Source organism: Culex quinquefasciatus, chromosome 3, assembly GCF_015732765.1.
Source record: "Culex quinquefasciatus strain JHB chromosome 3, VPISU_Cqui_1.0_pri_paternal, whole genome shotgun sequence".
NCBI lineage: Eukaryota > Metazoa > Arthropoda > Insecta > Diptera > Culicidae > Culex > Culex quinquefasciatus.
In genome coordinates this window covers 84,787,808-84,798,956 of record NC_051863.1, presented here as the reverse complement: position 1 = coordinate 84,798,956, position 11,149 = coordinate 84,787,808, and the positions used below count along the sequence as shown (strand labels likewise).

At 28.0% G+C, this 11,149-nt stretch overlaps 1 protein-coding gene across 4 annotated transcripts in view; it reads right to left on the bottom strand.

Moving 5' to 3' along the window:
• Positions 1–2,870: 2,870 nt before the first annotated feature.
• LOC6041861 (PDF receptor) overlaps positions 2,871–11,149 on the bottom strand; it is a 93,934-nt gene continuing 85,655 nt past the window's right edge. For 3 of the 4 annotated variants that reach the window (XM_038266181.1, XM_038266180.1, XM_038266182.1), the window contains exons 9-13: positions 4,151–4,220; positions 3,818–4,087; positions 3,608–3,753; positions 3,455–3,553; positions 2,871–3,112 (exon numbers count right to left, since the gene is read on the bottom strand). In XM_038266181.1, coding sequence (XP_038122109.1) covers positions 3,100–3,112; positions 3,455–3,553; positions 3,608–3,753; positions 3,818–4,087; positions 4,151–4,220 — 598 coding nt within the window. In that variant the 3' untranslated portion in view covers positions 2,871–3,099. The other variant, XM_038266183.1, reaches the window with a different exon arrangement.

Sequence of the window (11,149 nt, the reverse complement as noted above, 5' to 3'; positions counted from 1 at the left end):
GCAGAAGTCGTTCTGTTAGTATCCTGCTAGAATGATTCTAGCAGGCCTGCCAGACTTCTGTTAGAATTTTGCTAGAATATTCTCACAGAGCGAAACCTGTAAGAATTGTGTTAGAATTTTGTAATCAAATTCTGACAGAGCAAAATCTGTCGAAAATGATGTCATTTCCGCCAAACCGCTTTGGGGAGAATGTGATTTCCGCATCTACCATCTTGTCATTGAACTTGGCCAAGCAAGTTCATTTTTTCTTACGCTGAATCTTGCCTTGAATGGAGACTGCCTAATTTGGTAAGTAAAATTAATTTAAGTAACTCGAATCAACCTACAATATACAGCATTTTGCTTTTAAATTCACAGATGAATTTTTCCGATGGGACTCGGAATGTTCCCGAAACGAGAAATCCAGATCACTGTTTTTCGGAGGCCGGTGAGCACAGCACCGGAGATGTCGTCGATGACCACACGCATCCGGGAAAACTGCACGACCGAAATGTTCCTCCACGGAACAGACCTGAGAAAGTGTTTGCTTCAATCCCACCTGAAAACGTGGAATTTAAAGTGTTTAAGTGAAAATGTGAAAAGTGCCTCTTTAAAACCGTGTTGTCTTTCTGTAAGTTTTTTGAAAACTTTTTCTTACTCTTGTCTATTCCATAGTTATAAGTAATAATTTTTCGATTGAATTACGACGTAAATCACAGCTGAAAGGAACACCAAAACTCTGTTGTGCACCTAAATGAACTCATTGTAAATTGATTATTCACAAATAAAACCGAATTGAATTGAATTGAAACAAAACCGTGTTGTAAGAGATGATTTTTAAATAAAGATAATTTCAAACAAACAAACAAACCTTTTCACCCAAAAAATCCTATCCGTTCTATTCTAACCAAATTCTAGCAGGATTCTAGCAGAGCAATCGTGCCAGCTCATTCTAGCAGGATTCTTACAGAAATCTAGCAGCTGGCCTGTCAGAATAGTTCTAGCAGCATTCTATCAGGATTCTAGCAGAACCGGTTGATTTCGCCGTTTCTGCTAGAACCGGTTATTGCATCTGAGCTAGAATTCTTTGAGAATGCTTGCAAAGATCTGGCAGAATGATGGCACAGTTCTAGTAAGAATATTTTCGCTCTGCTAGAATTCTGTAATAATCTTGTGAGAACGCCGTGACTGGGCCAGAGCAACCGAGAGCAAACGGGAGCAATCGGGAGGAATCGGGAGGAATGTAGAGCAACCGAGAAGAATGAGATGGGAAACTGTCAAAAGTCAAATTTCAGAGCAACGGGAGCAAAGTAGAGGAAACGGGAGGAACGTAGAGTAATACCCAGTCACGATGTTCTAGCAAGATTCTAGCAGAATTCTTAGAGAGCTGGATATTCTTAGAGCATTCTAGCAGAAATGTTTCACCGTTCTAGCAGGATTCTGATAGAACCAGCTCTGCTAGAATATTTCGTGACTGGGTAAGAGTGACTCCCTTGCTCACTGTCTTGCCCCGAGACCCTGCCTTCAAAGCATTTATTTTTATCGAGCAAGAATTTGCAAAATATTGAAATTCCAGCTGAATAAAAAAAAATGTGACTATATAATAGGGTGACAAGAAAAATTGAAAATTTCGGGAATTCGCAAGAGATACCCCCTGGATCGATTCTTTAGGCAAAAACAAGTAAATGTGCCAATTTTTGCAGCAGGTGGCGCAGGTCTCGCCCCAAATTGTGAGATTCTTGTAGGAAATTTAATTAACTACAACTTTGTAGAAGGGTGCAAGACGATCCGAGTTGATCCTGATGAGAAAAAATGATGAAAAGAAATCGGCTTATATACTTGAAAGTATACAAGGGGTATATAGGAAGCATCTAGGAAAATATTTTTTTCTAGAAAAATCACCAAAAATCAGGATCAACTCGGATCGTTTTGCACCCTTCGACAAAGTTGTAGGGAATTAAATTTCCTACAAGAATCTCACACTTGGACAATTTTGGGCGAGACCTGCGCCTCATAGCAGAAAATTACTGAAACGATGTTTTTCCCCATACATTTTCGTGATTTTCCCCATATAAACTTCAACGATGAAAAGCGACCCCTTAGCCTTAACAGATATGGCTCAAAATTGGCACAGATACTTATTTTTGCATTAGGAATCGAGTCAGAGGGTATCTCTGATGCCGATTTTTTTTATTTTGTCACCCTACTATATAATCAATTAAAATGTGATACTTCTAAATAATAGTAAGCAAACAAATTTATAAAAGAGGATTTAATTTAATTGTGTACATTTCGAATTAATATTATGTAGTCATAAAAAACGTAGTGTGACGTCACAGTCTCGTAAACCCCCTCCTCCCCCCGTTCGTCACATCTTGTCACATCTACGATACCCCGCTCCCCCTCCCACCCTAAGAGTGTACGTACTTTTTGGATGGCGTCTAACTCCGTAACCAACTCACACAATGCTTTGAAATTTTGGATTTTTCTTGATTAAATGTTTACTATCGATAAAAAATAACAAAAAACATTTTGAAGTGACGATTTTTTTGAAACTTGGCCACCGAATGTACCATAGTGAGCAGTACCATTCCTCCCTCGCCTCCCACCGCTCTGTCTTTACATTTCATAGCATTGACGATGGAATTCGGATGAAATAAAAAAATCATTTTATTTGAAGTAGCGTTTAATTAATTTAATTTACTTTGCAACGAAGATTTTTGGATATCTCAGAAGATTTTTGTGTATCTTCGAAGTTTGTAATTTGATCATTTTGTACATATAATGAATTTGATCATAAAGCACTAGTAAGCTACCGCATTCCATTTTGTACAAAACAATTGAGTGAATTATTGAATTTCTTTCCATTGTTGCGTTTATAAAACTTGTGATTTGATTTGTAAAGTAAAAAACATTGGCATGTTTTTGTTTCAGTTTCTTCGCCCCTTTTACATCTTATAAAAATAATACATCTTTTATTTCCTTACATGTATAAATTCTTTGTCTAACATCACTGTTAATTTGCAGCCTTTATAAAGCTCGATTAAGTAGGATTTACGGCTATATATGTCACGGCGTTATAAAGCTATAGGTTAGTAAGGTGTGAATGCTTAGCAGACATCATACACTTGTTCTGGAAAGAAAAAATGTTATTGTTAAAATATTATTGATTATTATTTTATACGTAAATCCTGATCAAAAGTGGAAAAAAAATCAAACGTACTAATTCCACGGGTAAAATAATACATGAAACACAGGTGTTGTATTTTATTATGCATAATTGGCCTCTTTGATAAGTGGCGAAGTAAAGTCTATTTTAAACTAATCTGTTGTTACTTTCCAATGCAAAAAAGATTTTCTTGTATCTTTGAGTATCAACAGAAGGATAGGACATACATTTTTATTCTAATAATACTACTTAGGAAAAATAAAAGCAAAATATTATCATTAATCTGAAATGTCAAACACAACTGACTCGGGAGGGGCTGGCTCAGGTGCTGGTTGATTGGTATCCTTTTGTACTCGAAAACAGAACGTTATCCAACGTCTGTTGCCTGCTCTAGTTTGGTTATTACTGGAAAAGAAAATGTAGAAGCTTTGCAGAATTGATCAAATTAGAACTGATTACCGATTTGAATCGGCTGCGTGCGGCGCCTCTGTTTCCGGCGCAGTGCCGTACGCAGCCGAGAACATTGATGGTCGCCTAACTGGCCAGTCATGATGACCGCGAATGGAGAGGTAAACACTCAGACTTTTCATCAACGCAACACGGACCTGTAAGTTGATAAATTGTTAAATGCACAATGCAAAAATGTAAAATTGCTATAAAAATCCATACTTCTCCATTCAGGAAGCAATACAGCAAGGCGATAAAAAACCCCTGGAACGAGGTAAGAAAGTGCGTCACATACGACCACAAGGCAAATTCCAGTGCTGTTCTGTCCAGAGGAGCCTCGGTCATGTTGAGGATGTTGGTTATTCCCAATAATGGTACTAGCACGACAGCAGCCCGAACCGCTTTTCGTACTTGCTCCACATCACTTGTGTGACTTTGTCGCAATTTCACGATCAACACCCTTATAATGTTTAGTAAAAATATGAAATTTAACTGCAACAAAACAATACAAACTTAGTTTTTTTTGTAGATTTTGAACCTCACGTTTTAACTTACCAAAACTACAGCTAATCTTGGACCTTCTAAAATCCAGTAATAAGGCGTTAGGTTGTACCCCCACCAGCATCTGTTGTATCGAAAGAGTAAAATACGATTTGCTAGCGTTCTAACAAAAAAGCACATACTTTGATATGTGTCGGAAGCGATGAAAATGTGTTGAAAGTGATGAAAATAAAATCTTGCAACGTTTAAGATTGGATCTCGACCTTATTCTGGCCAAGCATTTTTGATGTTGTTGTATTTTTATGCTCAAGGAATGTGGGGCAACAAGTTTTGCCTAAATACATGTCCAGGAAATGACCCAGAGTCCCATCCTAGAAGGATTTTTAAATTTATTGAATATTTGAATTAAAATATTCGAAGTTCAAATATTTCTGGAATTTTTTTTCTCCACATGGCCTCATGCCAAGTTGTATTTTTATGCTCAAGGAATATGGGGCAACAAGTTTTGCCTAAATACATGTCCAGGAAATGACCCAGAGTCCCATTCCAGAAGGATTGTCAAATTTATTGAACATTTGAATTAAAATATTCGAAGTTCAAATATTTATGGATTTTTTTTCATTCACATCCAAATTTTCATACTCCAGGAATGTAGGGCAGTATGTTTTGCCAAGAAACATGTCCAGGTAATGTTAATTGCTCGTTTTTTTGAATTTTTGGAATCTCTCTTAAAAATTGTTCCTGGGATTACCATGACAAGTTATCCCGCATGCCATAAAGATGGCCGCCATAGCGCTATAAATTATTCCTAGGATAACCATCTGTAGGATAACTTTCCCACCTATCTCAGAAAGGGTCCACCGAAATAATTTGGTGGCCACTGGCCACTCCGGAACCGGTTCTGAATGTCCTCCGGGGAACCACCGAAGTGGCCAATATCTGATAAGAGCAAAACCAGTCAATATTGGTATCGAAATTCTTCATTTTGGAAGGACATCTCAAAAATTGTCCACCAAAATAATTTGGTGGCCACTCCGGAACCGGTTCTAAATGTCCTCCGGGGAACCACCGAAGTGGCCAATATCTGATCAGAAGAAAACTAGTCAATGTTGGTATGAAAATTCTTCATATTGGAAGGGCATCTCAGAATGGGTCCACCGAAATAATTTGGTGGCCACTGGCCACTCCGGAACTGGTTCTCCGGAACAACCGAAGTGGCCAATATCTGATCAGGGCAAAACCTGTCAATATTGGTATCGAAATTTTTCATTTTGGAAGGACATCTCGGAAATGGTCCATGGCGTTCATAAGGAAAATGTACTTGGATGACAATCAACCATTTGAATTTTAATAAAATGGAGTTGCAGAACTTGAATTTGTTCAAGGTAACAAAATACAAAAAAAACAAAACAAAAATTTGATACGATTATCGGAAGTCCACATAGAACCCCAAAGTCTCATAGAAACCTTCGGATAATCGAGGCTGGACTGCATAACTTTGTCAAAGAAATCGTATCGATCAGAACACTTTTCAGTAAGCGTCTTTTGAATTTGTATTTTGAAAACATTTTTGTATGGACATTGGACCAAAGGCAAAATCTTGATTCACTGGTAAAAATTAGTGCGTCCATCCCGGGAATTCCCGGGACAAAAATCCCGGGATTTTTCCAAAACCGGGAATTCCCGAATCCCGGGATTTTCTATAATTTGTCCCGGGAATTCCCGAAATTGAAAAAAAAATCATATTTTGGTCTGGAAATTCAGATTTGGTTCTGAAATTAGTAGAACAATAAAATGAATTAAAATTTGTATTAAGCAAATCTCAGCATTAAATTGGCTTTTTTGGAAAAAATATTATAATTTTAATTAACAGGTGCCTAGTGCATTAAATTTTTTCTCTATTATTTTTTTTTAAGACTGGATATATTTACGTATTTATAATCAAAAACCGGCATCTTGGGCAAATAAGTACAAATGTAACGAATAAATACAGCTATTAAAGCAAAAAATAATTGCATGACGTTTTGGATGACTTCGGTTAAAACAGGAACAGAACAAAAAAATGTACTTCCAAATGTATTGCTCTAAAATCTCCTGTACATATTTAGACTGTAATTCTGATTTTCCCTCGGTTGGCGGTAGTAACTTGAAGATAATTTGTAAAATATGTTTTATATAGAACAATGAATTCAAAACTTATCTAAAATTTTATATTGACTGTTATCATTTTATTTATTGTCGTTTTTTTTTTTGTTTTTTAGACATATAAAATAAATTTTTTAAGCTGTTTTAGTCATATCATAAAAAAATATTAAAAGAATTCCAAAGTTTTTTTTAAATAAGTTTTATAAACACATGGAAGACAAAAGCTTATTGGACCTTTTTAAAAAAAAAAAAACTTGTCGTCTTTGTTTAGATTGAAGTGAAAGGATTATCACCATTTGATATTATTAAGCTAATTCTATGAATTTAAGCTTGAAAACATAACAAATATAATGAAACATAGATTTTATTACTGATTCAAAAATTTCCCGGGATCCCGGGAATTCCCGGGATTCCAAAAATATTTTTCCCGTTTCCCGGGAAATTCAAAACCCGGGAAAATTGGACGCCCTAGTAAAAATGTAGGACTAATATGGTAATTGCTTACTATTCAGGTGAAGCCGTCACTAATTCTCAAGGAAAACAGATCATCATTCTAAAATTCTATAGAATTTTAAAACCTGAAATTTTAAAAATCTAAACATTTGAAATTCAGTAGTTATGCTCTCGACTGTTACTCTACAATTTTGGATTTGGTTTTCGGCTTTCAGTCATTGAGCAGTGAAAACAATGTATTGTTTTAATTTGAAATTCTTAAATTCTTAAATTCTTAAATTCTTAAATTCTTAAATTCTTAAATTCTTAAATTCTTAAATTCTTAAATTCTTAAATTCTTAAATTCTTAAATTCTTAAATTCTTAAATTCTTAAATTCTTAAATTCTTAAATTCTTAAATTCTTAAATTCTTAAATTCTTAAATTCTTAAATTCTTAAATTCTTAAATTCTTAAATTCTTAAATTCTTAAATTCTTAAATTCTTAAATTCTTAAATTCTTAAATTCTTAAATTCTTAAATTCTTAAATTCTTAAATTCTTAAATTCTTAAATTCTTAAATTCTTAAATTCTTAAATTCTTAAATTCTTAAATTCTTAAATTCTTAAATTCTTAAATTCTTAAATTCTTAAATTCTTAAATTCTTAAATTCTTAAATTCTTAAATTCTTAAATTCTTAATTCTTAAATTCTAAATTCTTAATTCTTAAATTCTTAAATTCTTAAATTCTTAAATTCTTAAATTCTTAAATTCTTAAATTCTTAAATTCTTAAATTCTTAAATTCTTAAATTCTTAAATTCTTAAATTCTTAAATTCTTAAATTCTTAAATTCTTAAATTCTTAAATTCTTAAATTCTTAAAGTTCTTAAATTCTTAAATTCTTAATTCTTAAATTCTTAAATTCTTAAATTCTTAAATTCTTAAATTCTTAAATCTTAAATTCTTAAATTCTTAAATTCTTAAATTCTTAAATTCTTAAATTCTTAAATTCTTAAATTCTTAAATTCTTAAATTCTTAAATTCTTAAATTCTTAAATTCTTAAATTCTTAAATTCTTAAATTCTTAAATTCTTAAATTCTTAAATTCTTAAATTCTTAAATTCTTAAATTCTTAAATTCTTAAATTCTTAAATTCTTAAATTCTTAAATTCTTAAATTCTTAAATTCTTAAATTCTTAAATTCTTAAATTCTTAAATTCTTAAATTCTTAAATTCTTAAATTCTTAAATTCTTAAATTCTTAAATTCTTAAATTCTTAAATTCTTAAATTCTTAAATTCTTAAATTCTTAAATTCTTAAATTCTTAATTCTTAAATTCTTAAATTCTTAAATTCTTAAATTCTTAAATTCTTAAATTCTTAAATTCTTAATTCTTAAATTCTTAAATTCTTAATTCTTAAATTCTTAAATTCTTAAATTCTTAAATTCTTAAATTCTTAAATTCTTAAATTCTTAAATTCTTAAATTCTTAAATTCTTAAATTCTTAAATTCTTAAATTCTTAAATTCTTAAATTCTTAAATTCTTAAATTCTTAAATTCTTAAATTCTTAATTCTTAATTCTTAAATTCTTAAATTCTTAAATTCTTAAATTCTTAATTCTTAAATTCTTAAATTCTTAAATTCTTAAATTCTTAATTCTTAAATTCTTAAATTCTTAAATTCTTAAATTCTTAAATTCTTAAATTCTTAAATTCTTAAATTCTTAATTCTTAAATTCTTAAATTCTTAAATTCTTAAATTCTTAAATTCTTAAATTCTTAAATTCTTAAATTCTTAAATTCTTAAATTCTTAAATTCTTAAATTCTTAAATTCTTAAATTCTTAAATTTAAATTCTTAAATTCTAAATTCTTAAATTCTTAAATTCTTAAATTCTTAAATTCTTAAATTCTTAAATTCTTAAATTCTTAAATTCTTAAATTCTTAAATTCTTAAATTCTTAAATTCTTAAATTCTTAAATTCTTAAATTCTTAATTCTTAAATTCTTAAATTCTTAAATTCTTAAATTCTTAAATTCTTAAATTCTTAATTCTTAATTCTTAAATTCTTAAATTCTTAAATTCTTAAATTCTTAAATTCTTAAATTCTTAAATTCTTAAATTCTTAAATTCTTAAATTCTTAAATTCTTAAATTCTTAATTCTTAAATTCTTAAATTCTTAAATTCTTAAATTCTTAAATTCTTAAATTCTTAAATTCTTAAATTCTTAAATTCTTAATTCTTAAATTCTTAAATTCTTAAATTCTTAAATTCTTAAATTCTTAAATTCTTAATTCTTAAATTCTTAAATTCTTAAATTCTTAAATTCTTAAATTCTTAATTCTTAAATTCTTAAATTCTTAAATTCTTAAATTCTTAATTCTTAAATTCTTAATTCTTAAATTCTTAAATTCTTAAATTCTTAAATTCTTAATTCTTAAATTCTTAATTCTTAAATTCTTAAATTCTTAAATTCTTAAATTCTTAAATTCTTAAATTCTTAAATTCTTAAATTCTTAAATTCTTAAATTCTTAAATTCTTAAATTCTTAAATTCTTAAATTCTTAAATTCTTAAATTCTTAAATTCTTAATTCTTAAATTCTTAAATTCTTAAATTCTTAAATTCTTAAATTCTTAAATTCTTAAATTCTTAAATTCTTAAATTCTTAAATTCTTAAATTCTTAAATTCTTAAATTCTTAAATTCTTAAATTCTTAAATTCTTAAATTCTTAAATTCTTAAATTCTTAAATTCTTAAATTCTTCGATCTAATTCTTAAATTCTTAAATTCTTAAATTCTTAAATTCTTAAATTCTTAAATTCTTAAATTCTTAAATTCTTAAATTCTTAAATTCTTAAATTCTTAAATTCTTAAATTCTTAAATTCTTAAATTCTTAAATTCTTAAATTCTTAAATTCTTAAATTCTTAAATTCTTAAATTCTTAAATTCTTAAATTCTTAAATTCTTAAATTCTTAAATTCTTAAATTCTTAAATTCTTAAATTCTTAAATTCTTAAATTCTTAAATTCTTAAATTCTTAAATTCTTAAATTCTTAAATTCTTAAATTCTTAAATTCTTAAATTCTTAAATTCTTAAATTCTTAAATTCTTAAATTCTTAAATTCTTAAATTCTTAAATTCTTAAATTCTTAAATTCTTAAATTCTTAAATTCTTAAATTCTTAAATTCTTAAATTCTTAAATTCTTAAATTCTTAATTCTTAAATTCTTAATTCTTAAATTCTTAAATTCTTAAATTCTTAAATTCTTAAATTCTTAAATTTAAATTCTTAAATTCTTAAATTCTTAAATTCTTAAATTCTTAAATTCTTAAATTCTTAAATTCTTAATTCTTAAATTCTTAAATTCTTAAATTCTTAATTCTTAATTCTTAAATTCTTAAATTCTTAAATTCTTAAATTCTTAAATTCTTAAATTCTTAAATTCTTAAATTCTTAAATTCTTAAATTCTTAATTCTTAAATTCTTAAATTCTTAAATTCTTAAATTCTTAAATTCTTAAATTCTTAAATTCTTAAATTCTTAAATTCTTAAATTCTTAAATTCTTAAATTCTTAAATTCTTAAATTCTTAAATTCTTAAATTCTTAAATTCTTAAATTCTTAAATTCTTAAATTCTTAAATTCTTCCGATATTTAAATTCTTAAATTCTTAAATTCTTAAATTCTTAAATTCTTAAATTCTTAAATTCTTAAATTCTTAAATTCTTAAATTCTTAAATTCTTAAATTCTTAAATTCTTAAATTCTTAAATTCTTAAATTCTTAAATTCTTAAATTCTTAAATTCTTAAATTCTTAAATTCTTAAATTCTTAAATTCTTAAATTTAAATTCTTAAATTCTTAAATTCTTAAATTCTTAAATTCTTAAATTCTTGAATTCTTAAATTCTTAAATTTCTTAAATTTCTAAATTCTTTTTTTAATTTTTGGATGAAATATAGTTTTTGATTGTTATAATTTCGAGGTTTTCGTAAATTTGTATTTACGAATTTCTATAATTCCGATTTTTTAAACTTTTGAAATTTCGACTTATACATTCGTTTAGAATTTGAATATTCTGAGCTATTGAATTTATAAAAAAAATATTAAAATCATTATTCAATTCTGCATAGAGCATATTTTTAATTTTGAATTTCCAAATTTCAGAATTTTGTTGAAATTTCCTTTATTATTTAAAAAAAGTAGTTCTGAAATGTTTTTTTTTATATTTTTCTATTTGTTGTTTTGTTGGATTTAAAAAATTCAGATTATTATTGTATTTTCAGTAAGAACATAGATAGGGGAAGGTGGGGCAAGACGACCATATGGGGCAAGATGAACAATCGCTCGTAAGGCCGTATTTTTATATTTTTGATTATTTCCAGTATGAGGAATTGTTGCTAGCAGTGCAATTAGCTGATTCTACTACCACATAATCGCCAAAACGACGTAAACGCCACGGGGCATAAGATTG